A 16,413-nucleotide genomic window follows, 5' to 3' on the forward strand; every position below is an offset into this window, starting at 1 on the left:
ACAATGCTAGCTATGTCGTAGTACACTGACAGATTGTGTCGGTTATAACAACATTACCGGCTTGCAAACTTGCAACAATTGTGACAATCGAAATACTAACACAATACTCCACCACAATACTCCTCCGAAACATGCAGGCAGGAAAATTTGAAATCGGTGAGAGGAAACAATACCAAACGACGAGTATTCAGGACTAAACTACTACAATGACCAAATATCTAAAACACGACGCAACATGTCCAGATCAGAGGAATGGCTATATCAGACTGAGAGAAGAACGAAGCCATCAAGGTCTGTTAAAACCTATAACAACAACAATAGCCATATGTGACTTGAAATAAGCTTGGCTCAATAGTTTTTTTTATGAGAGCCAAAGAGCCAAATTTTTATGAGGTGGCCCGAGATGAGAAATTTGACAACTTATTAAACTAAATAAAATAAATAAACTAAACTAAACGTCCACCAATTGGGAAAAAAACCCTCTTTTTGAACATCAATGCGTTGGCATACACATCGGAGTTCTGTTGCATAGCCAAACATGATTAAAAATAACTGAAACGCAGGACATAATGATGAAAAACTTTCAGTTCAACGGTCGGTAATGAAAGTTGCTCACAAATTACGCTAGAGGTCGCTTCAAGCTCTTAATTTGAAATGCATTTCTGAAATATTTCACCACTCAATGAACTATTTCAACATTTAAATCACAACGTGAATCGCAACGGTTCAACGCAACCTTCTCATCATTGAACGAGTGGAAAACTAATTAAAATACATTGCAGTTTAGTTTGATTTCCTTTGATAATTTATTCTTCAACAACAGACGATCTTTGGCAGTGCACAGGGCATAGTTCTTCCTTTGCCTATTTCTTTTGTGTTTACAATGCCTCTTTTTCCATTCATTTCCTTTGCACGTGCGCTTACGTATGTGTGTGTGTATGTTTGTAAAATGTGAATTGTTTCGAATGTGGAAAGGAACAGGGAGAAAGGGGATATATTTACACGAAAGAAAAGGTATAACAACAAACGAATGATGATTTAAAGCATTGTGAGCCTTCTCCTTCTTGGTCGGTCGATTCCTCTCCTGACTAACGATGTGCTCAGTCCAATCGATATGATACATAGATTTCATTCTTGCCTACCCTTAATACTATCTCGATGTATTTTTAATCCTATCCATTCCTCTTCGTCTTTTTTCGCGCGCAAATGTGTGTGTGTGTACTTGTATTTTAAATACTAACCTTTAAAACTATAACTAATCTCATTTACCCTACGCTTCATATACATGTTTAACAGTATAGTGTTAGACATCGAAAAAGATCTTTAATAGCAGTATACTAGCAGCGTTTTATTTGAAGCATACTGGTCCCACCTGAAATCCGAACGCTTGCTGTGGCAGTCCGTAGTCGATTGGATAGAAGTCGATTATTGGAAGGTATTGAAGTTTCGGTGTTCGCACTTCAAACACCGTCTCGCTCTTGCTTCGCCCTGTCTTACAACCGTCCACCAGCACGGTCGGTTTGATCTTGGAGTTCTCGTACCCAATGTCGATCTCATTCTCCCCGAGGAACCGTATCGCATTGTCGTAACTTTCGTCCTTTGTGCTGTACCAGGCGACACTGTTCATGCATGCGTACGTGAAGTTCTGATACGCTTCTTGCGATAGAAGTCGCAGGAAAGTCATCTGCACCGTACCGACTGTTTCGTAAGATATCTGCAAGTGCACAACAAACGTTAAATATCTTCCAAATCTTAATGTAATACCAAAATCCAATGTATCACTCACCCTGAAACCACCGCGCAGATTCGAATACCAATCGGTCTTGTCATTCTCTTTGCGCCACGGTATGGTTGGCATCTGCGAACTGTGAATGTCCGGGAAAACACACGTTTCGCCAGCTGCCGTCATGTTGCAGAACACGTAAACCGCATCGTCTCCCATGCCAAGGTTTGGATCGATCCAGTACCAACCTGTTGTAGGGAAAGGGATAAATATTTCCTCACTGTTTACTGTGCAAGAAGCTTCTCCTCCATAAATTTCTCACCATCTTTGAACTGTGGATGTCCGTGGTGCAGATCACGACACGTTCGGGCAGGGTTTTCCCTCGTCCCGACCGGTTTACGTATCCGATCGAGTTCCTGTCGCATCGAGTAGATCGAACTATACATATCCAAGAACTTCGGACCAAGATCGGAAGGTTTTGACTTTGGTTTCTTCTTTTTGCTCTTTTTGCGTGGCTCCACCTTAAGGATCTCCTCGTCAAAATCGTCCACCTCCAACAATTCATCATCCAGTTCCGAAACCGCATCAGCTTCACGCTTCTGTCGATCCTCACCCTTCGTCAAGGTGAACTCGTTCATGCGGAACAGTAGTTCTGGTGGGATGAGCGGCGCATCAGCAGGAGGACCAGGTGGTCCTGGTAGTCCTGGTGGACCGGGTTCTCCCCGCAGACCTGCCACTCCTTCCGTTCCTTTCGGTCCTAATGGTCCCTCGTGTCCAGGAGGTCCCTGCGGTCCATCGTTACCCTTGAGCCCCAATGGTCCAACCGGACCAGGTTCTCCCTTGGTGCCTTCGGGGCCTGCTATTCCACGAACGCCTTTGTCACCTTTCTCGCCGGAGTCACCCTTCAAACCGACCAATCCAAGCTCACCCCGATGTCCTTTCAAGCCTCGCCGGCCACGATCTCCCTTCGGACCCTTGGCACCTACTTCTCCCGCTTTGCCAGGTGCGCCACTATCACCCGGTTTACCTACGGGACCAATTTCCCCCTAATGGGATGGATATGAAGTTGCGGTTAGTGCTCTTTCACTGTCTTTACATCCATTTTTCAGCTTACCGATGGACCTGGTGATCCTCTTAAGCCCGTTGGTCCCTGAGTCCCGGGCATTCCTTGTGGTCCACTGAGTCCTTGATTTCCCGGAGGTCCTGGTAATCCACGGTCTCCCTTTTCTCCAGCCAGTCCCGTTGTACCTTGTAGCCCTGCTGGTCCTTCCGGTCCTATTTTTCCCGGTGGTCCGATCTCACCCGCAGATCCCGGCGGTCCCGGTTCACCCGGTAAGCCAGATTCACCCTGCTTACCATCGTCTCCATCCTTGCCTACGTCTCCCTTCGGTCCCACCAGTCCCGGTTCACCAGGATTTCCAGGGAATCCCGGTGGACCAGCAACACCCTTGGGACCTTCAATGCCCGGTTGTCCTCGTTTACCCGGTGGTCCTGGTGGTCCCGATTTTCCTTCTTCGCCTTTGGGCCCTATGGAACCTTTTTCGCCCTCTTTGCCCTCGGGTCCAATCGGACCGGGAGGTCCTTGCGTGCCAGTTTCACCCGCAATACCTTGCGGTCCGGGAGATCCTGGTGCGCCGGGACCACCTTCGGCACCACGTGGTCCACGTCTTCCCACTTCTCCTGGTGGTCCAGCGGGCCCTACAGATCCGGGTGGACCATCATCGCCACGGCCTCCTTTCATGCCCGGTGGTCCTGGCATTCCTTGTGGTCCCGCCGGTCCAGGTGAGCCAGGTAAACCGGTTGGTCCATCTTCACCCTTCGGTCCCGTACGACCAATCTCTCCTGGAGGACCCTTCTCACCCGATGGTCCAATAGCGCCCGGTTCTCCCCGACTTCCTTGCGATCCAGGTGATCCGACAGGTCCCTAGGATGGAGTAGCAACATCCAAACAGTTATTCTTCATTAAAAGGTCCGGCAGTTTACCATACTTACCGCTTCACCTTGGGCACCTTTGAAACCTTTCTCACCCGGCGGTCCCATGTCTCCCTTGTCACCGTCCTCTCCTGGAGATCCTACCGGACCAGGTGGACCAGCTAGACCCCGTTGTCCGGGCAAACCGTCTCGTCCAACTGGTCCGACCAAACCCTGCTCTCCGCGTTCACCCTTTGCACCTGATGGACCAGTTGGCCCAGGTGGTCCGGGGCGTCCTTCAGCGCCTGGTGGTCCTTCCTTGCCAGATTCTCCTGGTTGCCCTTTGTCACCGATTGGTCCCGGAAGTCCGGGCAAACCGAGCTCTCCCTTCAGTCCGGGCAATCCAGGCATTCCCATCATACCACGTTCACCTGGAAATCCTGGCAGGCCTTGTCCACCTTGCGGTCCATTCTTACCCGGTGGTCCAGGAGGACCGTTCTGACCTTCTTTTCCGGTATCTCCCGGTACTCCAGGCTCTCCTGGCAATCCCGGGAGTCCCGGAATACCTGGTTCTCCGACTGGTCCCGGTTCACCTGTTGGGCCTTGCGGTCCAACAACACCCGGGGCCCCAATGGGACCTGGATTTCCATTTTCACCCTGCAATATGTCACATTTATAGAGTCTTGTACGTATTCAAAATAAAAGTGAAAATGTAACTGAACATACCGGAGGTCCACGTTCGCCTGAAGCTCCCAGAGGTCCATCTTTGCCATTATTTCCCGGTGGTCCTGGAAGTCCAATGAAGCCGCGTGGCCCTTCTGGACCTTGCATACCAATTTCACCCTGCGCTCCGGGAGATCCTGGCTGTCCGGTATCTCCCTTTGGACCGGTGGTTCCGTCTGCTCCTCGTCTACCACGCGGACCTCGGAATCCCTGCCAAACAAGTTATTCATTTCATCATTTCGTCACAGTTCTGTTCGGAAACGGATTCTTACCCTTGGGCCCACTTCTCCACGCTCTCCTTGAAGTCCAGTATTTCCCTATAAAAGAAAACGATGCAAACGGTCATTTTCAAACGAATAACATCAGACTAATGCATTCTACACTTACACGTTCACCCTTTTCGCCTGGCAGACCGGCCATTCCAAAGGACCCTTTGTCTCCCTTATCACCTGGCGGTCCTGGATAGCCTGGAAAACCCTGCACACCTTGCTTTCCCTTATCACCAGTCAATCCCATCATGCCCGTTTCTCCTCGTGGACCTTCGAAGCCTTTCGGTCCTTCGGGTCCTTCCGAACCGGGAGCTCCAGTTACACCTGGGTGTCCACGTTCGCCCGGAGATCCCATATCACCTTTATCACCATCGTGTCCTAGTTCGCCTTTTTCACCCTTATCGCCAGCAGAACCACGCTCACCGTCATCACCTTTCGGTCCTCGGTTACCGGGGAAACCTATGGGGCCTTGAACACCCTGTGATCCAACATCACCTTTGGGTCCACCGATTCCTGGATTTCCGTCCCGACCCGGTGGCCCATCAGCTCCCGGAAGTCCCGGAAGACCCGGCTTGCCGTGTGGACCGGGAATTCCTGGTGGTCCAAGGTTTCCTTGTGGGCCCGGAGGTCCTACCGGACCGGGCGATCCTGTTTGACCCGGTGCCCCTGGTTGTCCTTGTGGTCCTGGATTTCCTTTCGAGCCGGAGATACCCTCGGAACCTGGAAGGCCTGGATTACCGGAGGGACCTGGAAATCCACGCGGCCCCGAGAAACCACGTGGTCCGAGTTCACCCGGTAAACCCGGCAGTCCCGGAGGACCGTCTTCGCCTTGTGCGCCATCATGTCCTTGGGTACCTTTCTCGCCGACTGATCCCTGCCGTCCACGTTCACCTTTCTCTCCTGGGAAACCGGGCAACCCAATGGGGCCTTGTTCTCCTTTACCTCCTTGCAGACCGGTTGCTCCTCGCTCTCCATCTCTTCCCGACCGTCCACGACGGCCCTCGCGCCCTTTTGCACCGACACCACCCCTAGGTCCGATTGGTCCCTGATAGACAACGAACATACACTCAATAACTCGGAGATTCTTCGATAATAATGGTTAGGAAAAAAACAATTCTTACCGGTTCGCCAACATCCCCCGGTTCACCTTTGGCTCCTTCCGGTCCTGGAGGTCCGACAGCACCGGGAACTCCAGTCAATCCCATCGGACCATCCGCACCACGCATCGCTGTCATGTGCTGCGAAAGCATCTGTCTCAATGCTTCCGCCTGTGAGTCGGGTCCTTTTTCGTTACCGGCCGAGGTGAGTGGCATCATGAACACATGTCCGGCAGGTCCAGGAGGTCCCGATTGTCCGCTTAATCCGTCACGACCTGGTTCTCCTTTTGGGCCTGTATCTCCCGGTGGTCCACGAGGTCCTCGTACGGTCTTAACACCACCAACGATGGTTACGGTGGATTGGGCAGGAAATCCAATTGACCGATCCTTTGAAACCAGTAACATAACATTAGGACATCTTGCAAATTAATTAATCGTTTCAACCACTTACCTCCTCTTCTTCACCGAATTCTGGACCGAAACCACCCGAATCAGCCCGAGTACGGTTCACAGTACCCACCCGTGGCCTGGTTGTTGGACCGCCTGCTCCCGTCGGTCTTGGCTCTCCGCCCGCCGAAGTGTCATATTCTGGGTCCGGCAAAGGCAAAACACCAGGACGCAACTGATCGTAAGCTCCCGGTGTTACCTCCGTTCGGTTCCTTGAACTCCGCTCCGGTTGTGTCTCCACTGTAGCGACTCGACTTAAATCGCCGCCGAACTCTAAATTATTGTAGTAATCATCGTCATCTCCAATCGCCTCCAAACCTTCACCATCACCGTACAGATCAACAAAGTCTCGGCCACTACCGGAGGAGCTAGCCGATGCTGTCTGTTTCCCACGGGAACTTCCAGAGTGGCTTCCACCGGCAACCGAAACCGACTCACGCAACACCTGATCACGAATACTTGCACCGGCCGCTTGGGAGGACGCTCTGCCACTAGAACTGGAGCTAGTGGTGCTACTACTCTGCGAACGAGTAACAGACCCTCCCGTTGTACCGTTGGACACCGTACGTGTGCTCTGTATCGTAACGGTGCGCGTTACGGAGGACGAAGATCCCGAACCGCTGGAAGATCCTCCGCCCGGGCAATCGGGAGCGTACCTGGTACAGATGTTGTACGCCTCATCCGGTGTGTTTGCAATCATGAAAAGTTGAAGATCACCCTGGGAAGATATGAGGATTAGCTTTACTTACTCCCTACCTGCCATCCTGTGTCTACCGTACCGTAAAGAATCCATTTTCCTCGTTTAGCTGCAACCCCGTCAGTATAAGCCCATCCGTAACCAGCTGTACCCCGGGCCGTCGGTTCAGTGGACGCGTGATCTGCGTACCACAATCCAAGATCAGCGTTACCGAGTTCCCTTTAACACTCAAACCCAACCGGTGCCAGCGTCCATCGTCAATGCTCACACCGAAGCTGACCATGTTCTGATACTGATCCTGCTCATCATCTTCCGGATTGCCGTCGTAGTAGTACAGCGCTACATCACGGCCCACCATCAGCATCAGTATCTCATCCGAGTCACTCGAATAGACGGCAAACAGGGGCGCCCGTTCAAGGTTGGGACTAGCGCGGAGCGTTACCAGTAAGGAAAAATCTATTGGAAACCCGGCCGGAAAAGTCGTTATCGTCGGTATGCTGAGAACCGTGTCTTGATTGAGGTTGTACGCTGGTTCCGGGTGCAACTGGTACTGGTTCCGACTGCCATTGCACATGCCGGTGGTGGGTGATACGCCGGACGGTAAACTCGGCATGCCGAACTGTTCGATCATGTCCACCAGACCATCTGAAAGAAAATCCACATTGAGCCTACGTTAATGATCTTTCGATGGAGGTTGACATTTTTGATTGGCAATGTTAGTTCTACTTGTTTTGTTTATGCTGCAACATTATCTTCTTTCCATACATAGTATATTCTTCTTCTTCTTTATCGACACATCAACCTCAAGAGGTCTAGGGTCTGCCATTTCTGACCTTCTGTGACTTTATTTACCCCTAGCTGGATAGCCAGTCCTTCGTACGGGGGATTGAGGGGTTCGTGTGACGACCCGCCCCGTTAACATCATGCCACCGGGGGTCACCCCATACATAATACATTAGTGTATGTGTTAGTGTACAATTGTGGTGTTAGTGTATTCTTTTTCCTACCCATCTTCTTCATTAATCACAAATAAACCTCCAGAGACAGTGGTAAAAACTTTTTAAAGATTCAAAGATCCCTGATAAATGTTGACTTCCTGACCCGGATAGCGCAACTGCTTGCACCATTACGAGGAATTAGTGAACTTGAGTTTAATTAAAAAAAGGATAGTATGTTAGTGTTCTGCACTTTTTTGGGCTAATCAGAAATTGGGCTGCGCCTAAATGTATGCTAGTTAGCTTCATTTTCAAAATCAAATGAGCCGTTGGTGAACATTTTACTCCAAAGCTTCCATGTTGTATGCTTTATTAACGAGCTATAATTTCCCCAAAAAGTTTGCAGAAAAAAATCGTAGATATCTTAACAATACAACGTTGTTTGTTTCTAAATTTAAATAAAATAAGCCTGCAATCAATTGGAATGCTGAATTTCAAGCATTGCTATGGAATTAGTGCTAAAAGAACGGATTACATCTTGCATACAGTTAGATTATTAATTCAGGTGCAAAATGAAAAATTCATATAAACTCTACACTACAGAATTAGAGTTTTCCGATAGTTCCGATCAACAACCAAATCCGCTGTTCCACTGCACTTTTGAATAATTAAACGCTCGACGAAAACCCCGCACCAGCTGACCGAGTTTATTAGTATTTTTCCGTGATTGCGAACGCGTTACAGTTTACATTACGGTGGATGGGAGTTTGAAGGATGTTTCAGTGTGTCATCTACCAATTGCAAAACATGTGTGGATGGGTTACCGTACAGCTTTAACAAAGTTGTCGATTGTTGAAACCCTTCTCCACTAGCGCTTAAATGTAGATTAATTACAGCATGGTCAGTACAACACTCCCGGTCGGACATTGTTGCCGCAGATGTGCAGCGGTACCCGGAACATGAAACGAATGCAATGATTTAAAACCCATAAATTTCCATAAGCCTTCATTGACCGAAACGCACCGTACAAGCATCGCATGGAATCGTGCCATTCACTGGCGCTGGCGTGTTTACGCAGATTAACAGGATGGCGTTACAAGTGTTGTAAACGTTGCAAACACGGCATGTGCTTATGATGTTTCAGCGGCATGATTATCATTATGATTACAACGATTACATTGCGCATATTGTAAGGAAGTGAAACTGTGGGAGCAATGGAGTTTATTTGGGGATCGGAAAAACAACACCGATTGGGTGTGTAATTGGGTGGATTTACTCACTTAACCTTTTAATACGATACGATTTTTTTACCAATACAAAATTATTTACACTTTACCATTAATGCCATTCGTCCTGTTGTCGGTTGGTAAAAATCGATGCTTCCAATTGATGTGAGTGAAAACGTTCTTTAGTGCCTAGTTTTCCACTTTAAGTTGCATTCGATTGTGGTTTTGACTTATGCACCTTTTTCAACTTCTCGCTCTCGTGTTCGTGTAGCTCCTATGTAAAATTATTTAAGGATAACAGAGTAACTAACGTAACGGAACCCCGAAACTAATGAGAGGAAGATACTCTGGAGGATTTTTGACCCCTCAAATGTGGAAGGATAATGGGAAAGCCGCTACAATGACGTGCTCCACGATGGAGCACTACAATGAACTCACTATCGTACAGCGATCAAGATGCACCAGGCTTCGGTGGACTCGAAATTCCATTAATCACAGCCCATAAGACCCCTTTAGATGGTCGACGAACACAGAGGAGATGTAGTAAACCCAAACTGAGATGGAGTGATGAAGATGAAGCGTCCACCAGAGAGGCCGGGATTTTGAATTGTAAGACGACATCGTCGCAAACTGTGAGTGATTTAGAAGATTCCTGCACCAGGTGAAGCCCACAAGACGGGTGTAGCGCCATGATCAGTGAATAAGGAAGTGAGTATTCAATTATTGTATTAATGATCCTGTCTAAGGCCAGTCTTATGGGCTGTTTTTTAATGCCATTTGCTTCTGACGTAAGAATTTTAGTACACTCCGTAGCATAAGCATTTAGCACTTAGCATTTTGAGAGTAACAGTAACAAATAGTTGAAGTCCTGGAAAAAGCGTGTGAGGATTCAGGAGTCTTCAGGAGAGTCAACTACTAATATAAATGAATCCTCATTAAAGATTCATTTGATTGAAACTTCTGAAAAGATTACGCACATCATTAGTTCTTAATGGTAGATTTTTTCGACTCACTCGGATCAACACTTGCAACATTTGTCTCCAAACCTTAGAAGTAACTTAGTAATGGCACATCTCGACTCGATTAAAAATCGCAGAAATGGTGTCAGCAGAAGAAGTACACTGGTGATATTCCTAAGGCCCTATTTTATTGGTTTCCAGTTCAGTCAAAATTCCTAAGATTGTCATTTTTTCTGTGATTTGCTTCAGAGTTGTTTACCGGGGCGGTTTATTTGGTAATACACACGGAGTCGAACTCACACAACAGGACAGAGACAGAATCAATGATTAACTATTTGGCTTCGTATGTTGTCTAGTAACCCAGAACCCAGAACTGCCTGCGTTCTGTGGTCATTATGCCACGAAGAAGTTCAAAAATATTGGAACACTCCATTTACAACCTTGCTAAACAAGTTATTTTCAAGTGTATACCTTCGATACTTCAAGGCTTTGTACTACAAATTGTGCAATGTTCGATAAGATAATCTTCTGATTTGATACCCTTAAAAATACATTAACACAATGTCCGTATGGCTCGGGTACGGGTTAATTCTAGCTACATTTGTCAAAGTACTTATCGTCCACAAGTCTCATTTGGTAAGGCTATCGCAGTCGTTAGTATGTCGAACCGATCTAACCGCACATGTTAAACAACTTACCCGCCCGAGGTTCGGCAGCTGCGTACACGATCAACCCGCCGACGATCATCACCATCATCATCATCATCATCATCGGCGTCACACTAACCCAGCTTGGGGGGCTCATTTCGTGACGCTTCCTTCGCCCCCGGGGACGATGGAAGGACACGCCGTACTGATGCAACTGCTGCATGCCCGGTGGCGGTTCGGTACGACCGGAAGCTCCACTGCTGGCGCATACACGCAGCCGTTTTTCTCTATCTATCGCTCTATTGCAGACCACTCGTACTTGCTTGCACTTTAGCTTTCCTTGTCTTGCTCGCTCGAAATACACGCACACATACGCATACGCTCATTTAACAACAGTCGGACAAAACTAGGACGTTGGGTCGTCACTTCACATCCCGATCGCTTCCGGTGTCGGATGATTTCACTGAAGAAAATGGGAAATGGAAGGACAAAAACAAAACATTAACTAAACGGGCCACACCGACAGGCTCTATTTAATGCAACAAAAAAAAAGACAATCATTCAAACGGGAATCGAAAACATCACAGAATCAAATATGGAACACGATAGGGAAAGCATAACTATGTCACTTCCACTGAACTAGTTGCCCTGTTCTTTACTGTTATATGCTTTTGTGGGACACGCTTTGGTTTAATTCATTTCTTTTTCAATTTTCGTCACTTTATCAAAACGGCCACTCTTGGCACTTTTTTCCTGCCCCAAAACTGTGACAAGCATTTGAACTGTAATAGAGCAGGGCCAGCGTCTTATCAACAGCAGTGGCGGGTCGCACTGAAATAGCATCATAATTAGGCTAGCAGCCACGAATTTAAGCCACGTGGTTAACAGGAACAACGTTTGATAAACTAGCAAAAGATCACACTTCACTTCAACACCGCAAGATCGCTCATTACAAGTTATCCCCTGTACAGAACGATCAGTGTCATCTTCTAACGCTTGTAACGTGGCACAATCGTATAATCACTCAGTTCTAACTCAGGAATACTCCCGCCCAACAGAACCTACTTTTCACGGCTTACGGTTTTCCGATCTGCAGGCCACGAACAACGATCACCGACTGATCGGAAGCCGGGCTGCGCACAGGCTTTTAGTGATGGGGCGTTAAGAAGAGTTTAGATTGCGTTGCCCCTCGTGCACGACACTCGCAAGTTGCGGGTGCGTGGACGTTCTTGATATTACATCTTTACTTGTTCTTACGCTGTAGCTGGAGAAGCGATTACTGTCGTCGATGTGTTGGGTAGGCTTTGCGAACAGGGCGGATGGGCTGGGCCATGGTTGAGAAGCAAGAAGTGGGACACACAGTTTAGCGGATACATTCAGAGCAAAATGGTGCTGAGAGATTGATCGTTGATGGTATGTTTTGCTAAATTACTTTTGATGGCAACTTTAAGATGATTTCATCTATGTGCGTAATAAGAATTACATTTGGACGAGATAGTTTGCTAGGTGGTTTCGGAATCGACCTAGCAAATTTGATTGCTTTGATTGAAATGTAATCACGATGTAAAAAAAATCACAGCTAAACAATAGTCATTTATGTAATGTTTTGTTACAAAAAAAGTCTCTTAAACTTTAAAACCCACTGTTAACTAAACTCACCATTAGCAACACAACTCAACATGTGAGCACCATACAAACATGACACGCGTTGGAAAAACTATTAAAAACATTCCGCAACCACTAGTGCAGACTCAAACCGTTGTCACTGTCATCACTCGCACCATCTATCCAAACCCTTGCCGAACCCCGATCCGATCGCCCGAGCTCCAAAAAAGACTAATCTGACTGATGGCTTTTGATTAGTTTAACAGATCTGTGTCGGAAGCTGATCGAGTTGCAATGCACCATCCTTAAGAGTGTTTGCCGACTTTAACGCACGGTGAAGTGAAGATATCCACCTACAAATAATTCACTCCAAGTGCGACCGAAACGACAGTGATGTCGTCCGCGCACTACACATGCTTGCCACGTGTTCAATTCACACCCCGATGCGTGTTTTAAACGCAGCATAACACAAAACGCGTAAGGTACGGGTACGCAGCATGAAGTGGCCGGATGCTGTCCACTTGGGTGTGTCCGTAATCCGAAGCGGCCAGTGTGTTTGTTTGAGCGAAAAATCACGCGTGCCGGATTTGGTGCGACTTTAGGGCAATTTCGTAAAAATCATCCATTTTCCACCGTGAAAAGGGACCGTGGGTGTTGTTACTTACTCCACAGACGCAAATTGTGTCATTAAAGCATTCTAAGGTTGACGATTTGAGCAGCACTAGGGTAGATTGCGATTGCTTTATTGACTTCTTACAAATAAATTTGTCTGTCTCCATAGCTAAGTAAAAAATGTTTGAAGTATAGATTTGTCCTTCAAATTGCATAGTTTTAGGCGTATTCCGAGATAATGTCATCCTTTCACTTTAATTCGATTTCCGAAACGAAAGCAAGAGAAAACAACGCTTAAATGCTCCTAGAAATGATTCTTTGTACTTCTCATCTAAGTAAATACGATATAAGTAAATAAGGATACAAATACAAATTTGTTTTTTTGCAAACTAGCAGCAGTTTGCTTTTTGTCAATTACATACGTTTGCATTAATTCCATTTTGGAAATAACACAAGAGTTTCTAATCAAAGTTTCTCTGCCAAACATTTTTCATGTTCCTCGCAGTGTGTCTGTGATCCTAATGAGCTAAGATGGGCGTGAAATCCGTAGTTTCGATGGTAATAAAAAAATTATCCCCCCTAATGTTTAAGCTAATGTAGAAAAAGTTGTCGCCCAAGAAAAAACACCAGCCGACAAAGCAATGTGTGTAAGCGGGCAGTAGAATTATCCACCACATATTTGCCACCGGGCGCGCAAAAGCAACCGCTTAGCGAACCAGCTGACGGGTACGATTGCGCGCGTGAACTGGCAGATGACAATTCCATTAGCGCAAACCTCCATCCGCCAATCGTTTCCAGCTATCCCGTTTCCGATCGCTTCCGATGGGGAAAGGCTAAATGGCGTTTCCTATTCATCCATTTTGAATATTCATCGAGTGTGATTTCACTTTGTACCGAAAGCCGCCCCGTCGTTGGAATGTGTCGTTTTTTTTTTCAACGCTTGCCACATCTTGGTTGCCTTTTTTTCTTTCCTCTTGCGCTCCGATGCCACTACTACTGCTCCTGTTTCGCCCGGTTTCTAACGACAACCCCATGGTGGTGGTATGTCACCGTGGTGATTTTTTCTTTCAATCCATTTTAGACGACGAACGGAGCAGGATTCGTCGAGCGGGAAATGTGGGCGAGGTAAATGGAAAAAGGTGGAAAATCCTTTCCCATATCTGGTACGGTGCGGTCTCAGGGTGTAACGGCACACGGTATCATCAATATCCTGGATGACGCTTTGCTCCGAAACGTGACAAATTGTTTACCTTTGATGTCGCGCAACCAAGCTCAGTGTCATTAGTTGCTGTTGTGGAAGTTGTGGAAAAGGGTCACAATAGTAGCGGGAAATGGTATCGAAATGGTGTCGACATGGACCTACATTCGTAGGCGGATGTCTTTTTACTCTTATATTTAATCTTTCTCCATGATTTCTGCGTGCTTTTGCGTGTATAGAAGAAAAACAGTAGAATCCTATCCTATTGTCATCCGTCCGATAGCTATTTGATTCATTTTAAAGCTAAATTATTGAGTCTATAAAAACTAAATAAAATTGTTAATTTTATATACAAAATTCCATCAATGTACCAAACATGATACCTTGATGGTCTCGTAAAATGGACTTAAATATAGTTGACAACTGTGAGCAGTTTACCCATAGCAACACAACTTAATCGTTCGTTAAGATTAAACGCCTGCAGGTATGCAATGCTCGTGCAAAATTTTCATTTTTCTTGCTTCAATTGGTCTTTCTTCATGGGATGTATGAACTAATTCTTACGGGGTGTCAATTTCCCTACATTTGTTTTTATCTCTTAACTATTTTAATGGCGTGAGTAATTTTGTTCATTATTTTTACCCCTATTTTACTTTCACAATTAGAGCTTATGTTATTTTATGAAACATACTTTATTTAGTTGCGAACTACACGTTTTTATTTTAACAAAACTACACTGTATATGTGATTTCCTCTAGGGGTATGTGTACGATGTGAAACACCTTTCTTCTTATTTTCTATCACGGGAAGCTTTTACTCATCGAATGACACATTTCAGGGAATCGCACATCTCTTTCATTTCACATCCCATTCATCCACGAAAACCGTTCCACCTTAGAACCCTACATCTGCTACGCTTGGACGCTGTTTGTACTGTTCGCTCCTCATATTATTCAATTCCACACCCATCGTCCCCAAAACAACCAGCACAAACCGGCGATGCCAGTGATGACATTGGCAGAAAATTCGTTCGCCACAATTTGGCGGCCTCCGAGATTGATTGTGCAAGTGTCGCGTGTGCTGGAAAAAGCGCTACCCCCAATAGGACGAGCCTCAATTGAAATATTGATGTAAAATAAATAATCGATATGTAATAGAGATGGTGTTCTCGGGTTACTGGACGAATTCACATCTAAACGTTCACGTTGGGTCGTCAGAATGGAAACGAAACAACGGTGGGAAGGTGTAGAGATTGATTATTTGCGAGCAGTGAGAAACGTGCTGATTCACTGGATAGGGATTCAAATGTGGGGTATTTTTTTGTAAAGAAAATGAACACCTGTAGGCGATTAATTAGTTGAGATTTTCCCACATTTTTATTACCAAAATCGATTACACTCTGGTGCAAATGGTTTGCTAAAGTGGTATTATGCCAGTTTAAAACGATTCCAGTGAAAAGAATTTTCAAATACTAATCTATTAATTATCCTGCCGCTTCTTGGGGTTCTGGAGCAAAAGTGCCTGAAAATATGCAATTTTTTTCTGTATGAATCAACGATAATTTGAATCTATCGGTTATTCAACGGTTATTAATGTTGGAAAAGTCTAACTAGAAACCAAAAGCTCCACACATTCACTCCATTAACGCATCCCTTGATCATGCTTGATCTTAAAAGTGAAAAATTGAAACGATGAACTCAAAGTTTAATGCCATTTGCAAAGATTGTTTGCCTTTTAAATAAACGATTGCATTAGCTGACAAATTATGTTTTTCTAAACATGAAAGTCCCTTAATACGCACTCTCCAAGTTTAGCTACAAGTTAGTGTAAACTCTCTTTATGATCCTCATTTACAGAAGGATGGAAATAAAATTGTGTCCCTAGCTTAATTCAATGTTGCCCCTTCGCTGTGGCAATCATAATTCTTTTTCTTCTCCATTCCTTTATTTAATTTTTTCCCCCGATGGACGAACATTTCGGCAAACGAAATGAATGCCCCAGGTGCCCAACAAACCTACCGCGTAGCATCGTGGTCGACGGTCCTGCTGTGGCCACATTGGCTACATTAAAAATCTCTCATCAACTTCCACCGGCTGTACTATTGTTCGGCACGAAAGCCATCGCCGTACCGACCGAGGCTTAAGAACTGCTAACCTACGAGTTACCGGCCACCGGCACGGTAACAGTTGTTACCGTTCTCACAATAATAATAATGTTTTACAAGTATCAGCATCACATCATTTCCCCCTTGGCAAATGATTGCACCAGAACCTGTGCCTTACACTCGTACCAAACAAGAGGCCATGGGCGACGGCCGGCTGAAGGAAGCTGTGGCTCACCTTCCAGGATGATCCTTACCGACCC

At 46.1% G+C, this 16,413-nt stretch overlaps 1 protein-coding gene across 1 annotated transcript; it reads right to left on the minus strand.

Annotated features, from left to right (window-relative positions):
- Positions 1-1,348: 1,348 nt before the first annotated feature.
- Positions 1,349-10,857, minus strand: LOC128303861 (collagen alpha-1(XI) chain-like). Its single transcript, XM_053040938.1, has 12 exons — positions 10,686-10,857; positions 6,950-7,512; positions 6,175-6,888; positions 5,748-6,110; positions 4,745-5,671; positions 4,630-4,674; positions 4,361-4,567; positions 3,716-4,291; positions 2,838-3,647; positions 2,046-2,769; positions 1,787-1,971; positions 1,349-1,714 (listed from the first exon to the last, which is right to left on the minus strand). The coding sequence occupies exons 1-12, from the start codon at positions 10,855-10,857 to the stop codon at positions 1,349-1,351; spliced, it is 5,652 nt and encodes a 1,883-aa protein (XP_052896898.1).
- Positions 10,858-16,413: the final 5,556 nt, after the last annotated feature.

The sequence above is a fragment of the Anopheles moucheti genome, chromosome 3 (assembly GCF_943734755.1).
Source record: "Anopheles moucheti chromosome 3, idAnoMoucSN_F20_07, whole genome shotgun sequence".
Taxonomy (NCBI): domain Eukaryota; kingdom Metazoa; phylum Arthropoda; class Insecta; order Diptera; family Culicidae; genus Anopheles; species Anopheles moucheti.

What these genes read in the sequence shown, in the direction of transcription:
- LOC128303861 (XM_053040938.1), bottom strand. Translation starts at nt 10,857, where the DNA reads ATGCAGCAGTTGCATCAGTACGGCGTGTCCTTCCATCGTCCCCGGGGG. An exon ending in AGGAAAATGGATTCTTTACG is followed by an intron (nt 6,889 to 6,949) that starts GTACGGTAGACA and finishes ATATCTTCCCAG; the next exon opens with GGTGATCTTCAACTTTTCAT. An exon ending in AATTCGGTGAAGAAGAGGAG is followed by an intron (nt 6,111 to 6,174) that starts GTAAGTGGTTGA and finishes CTGGTTTCAAAG; the next exon opens with GATCGGTCAATTGGATTTCC.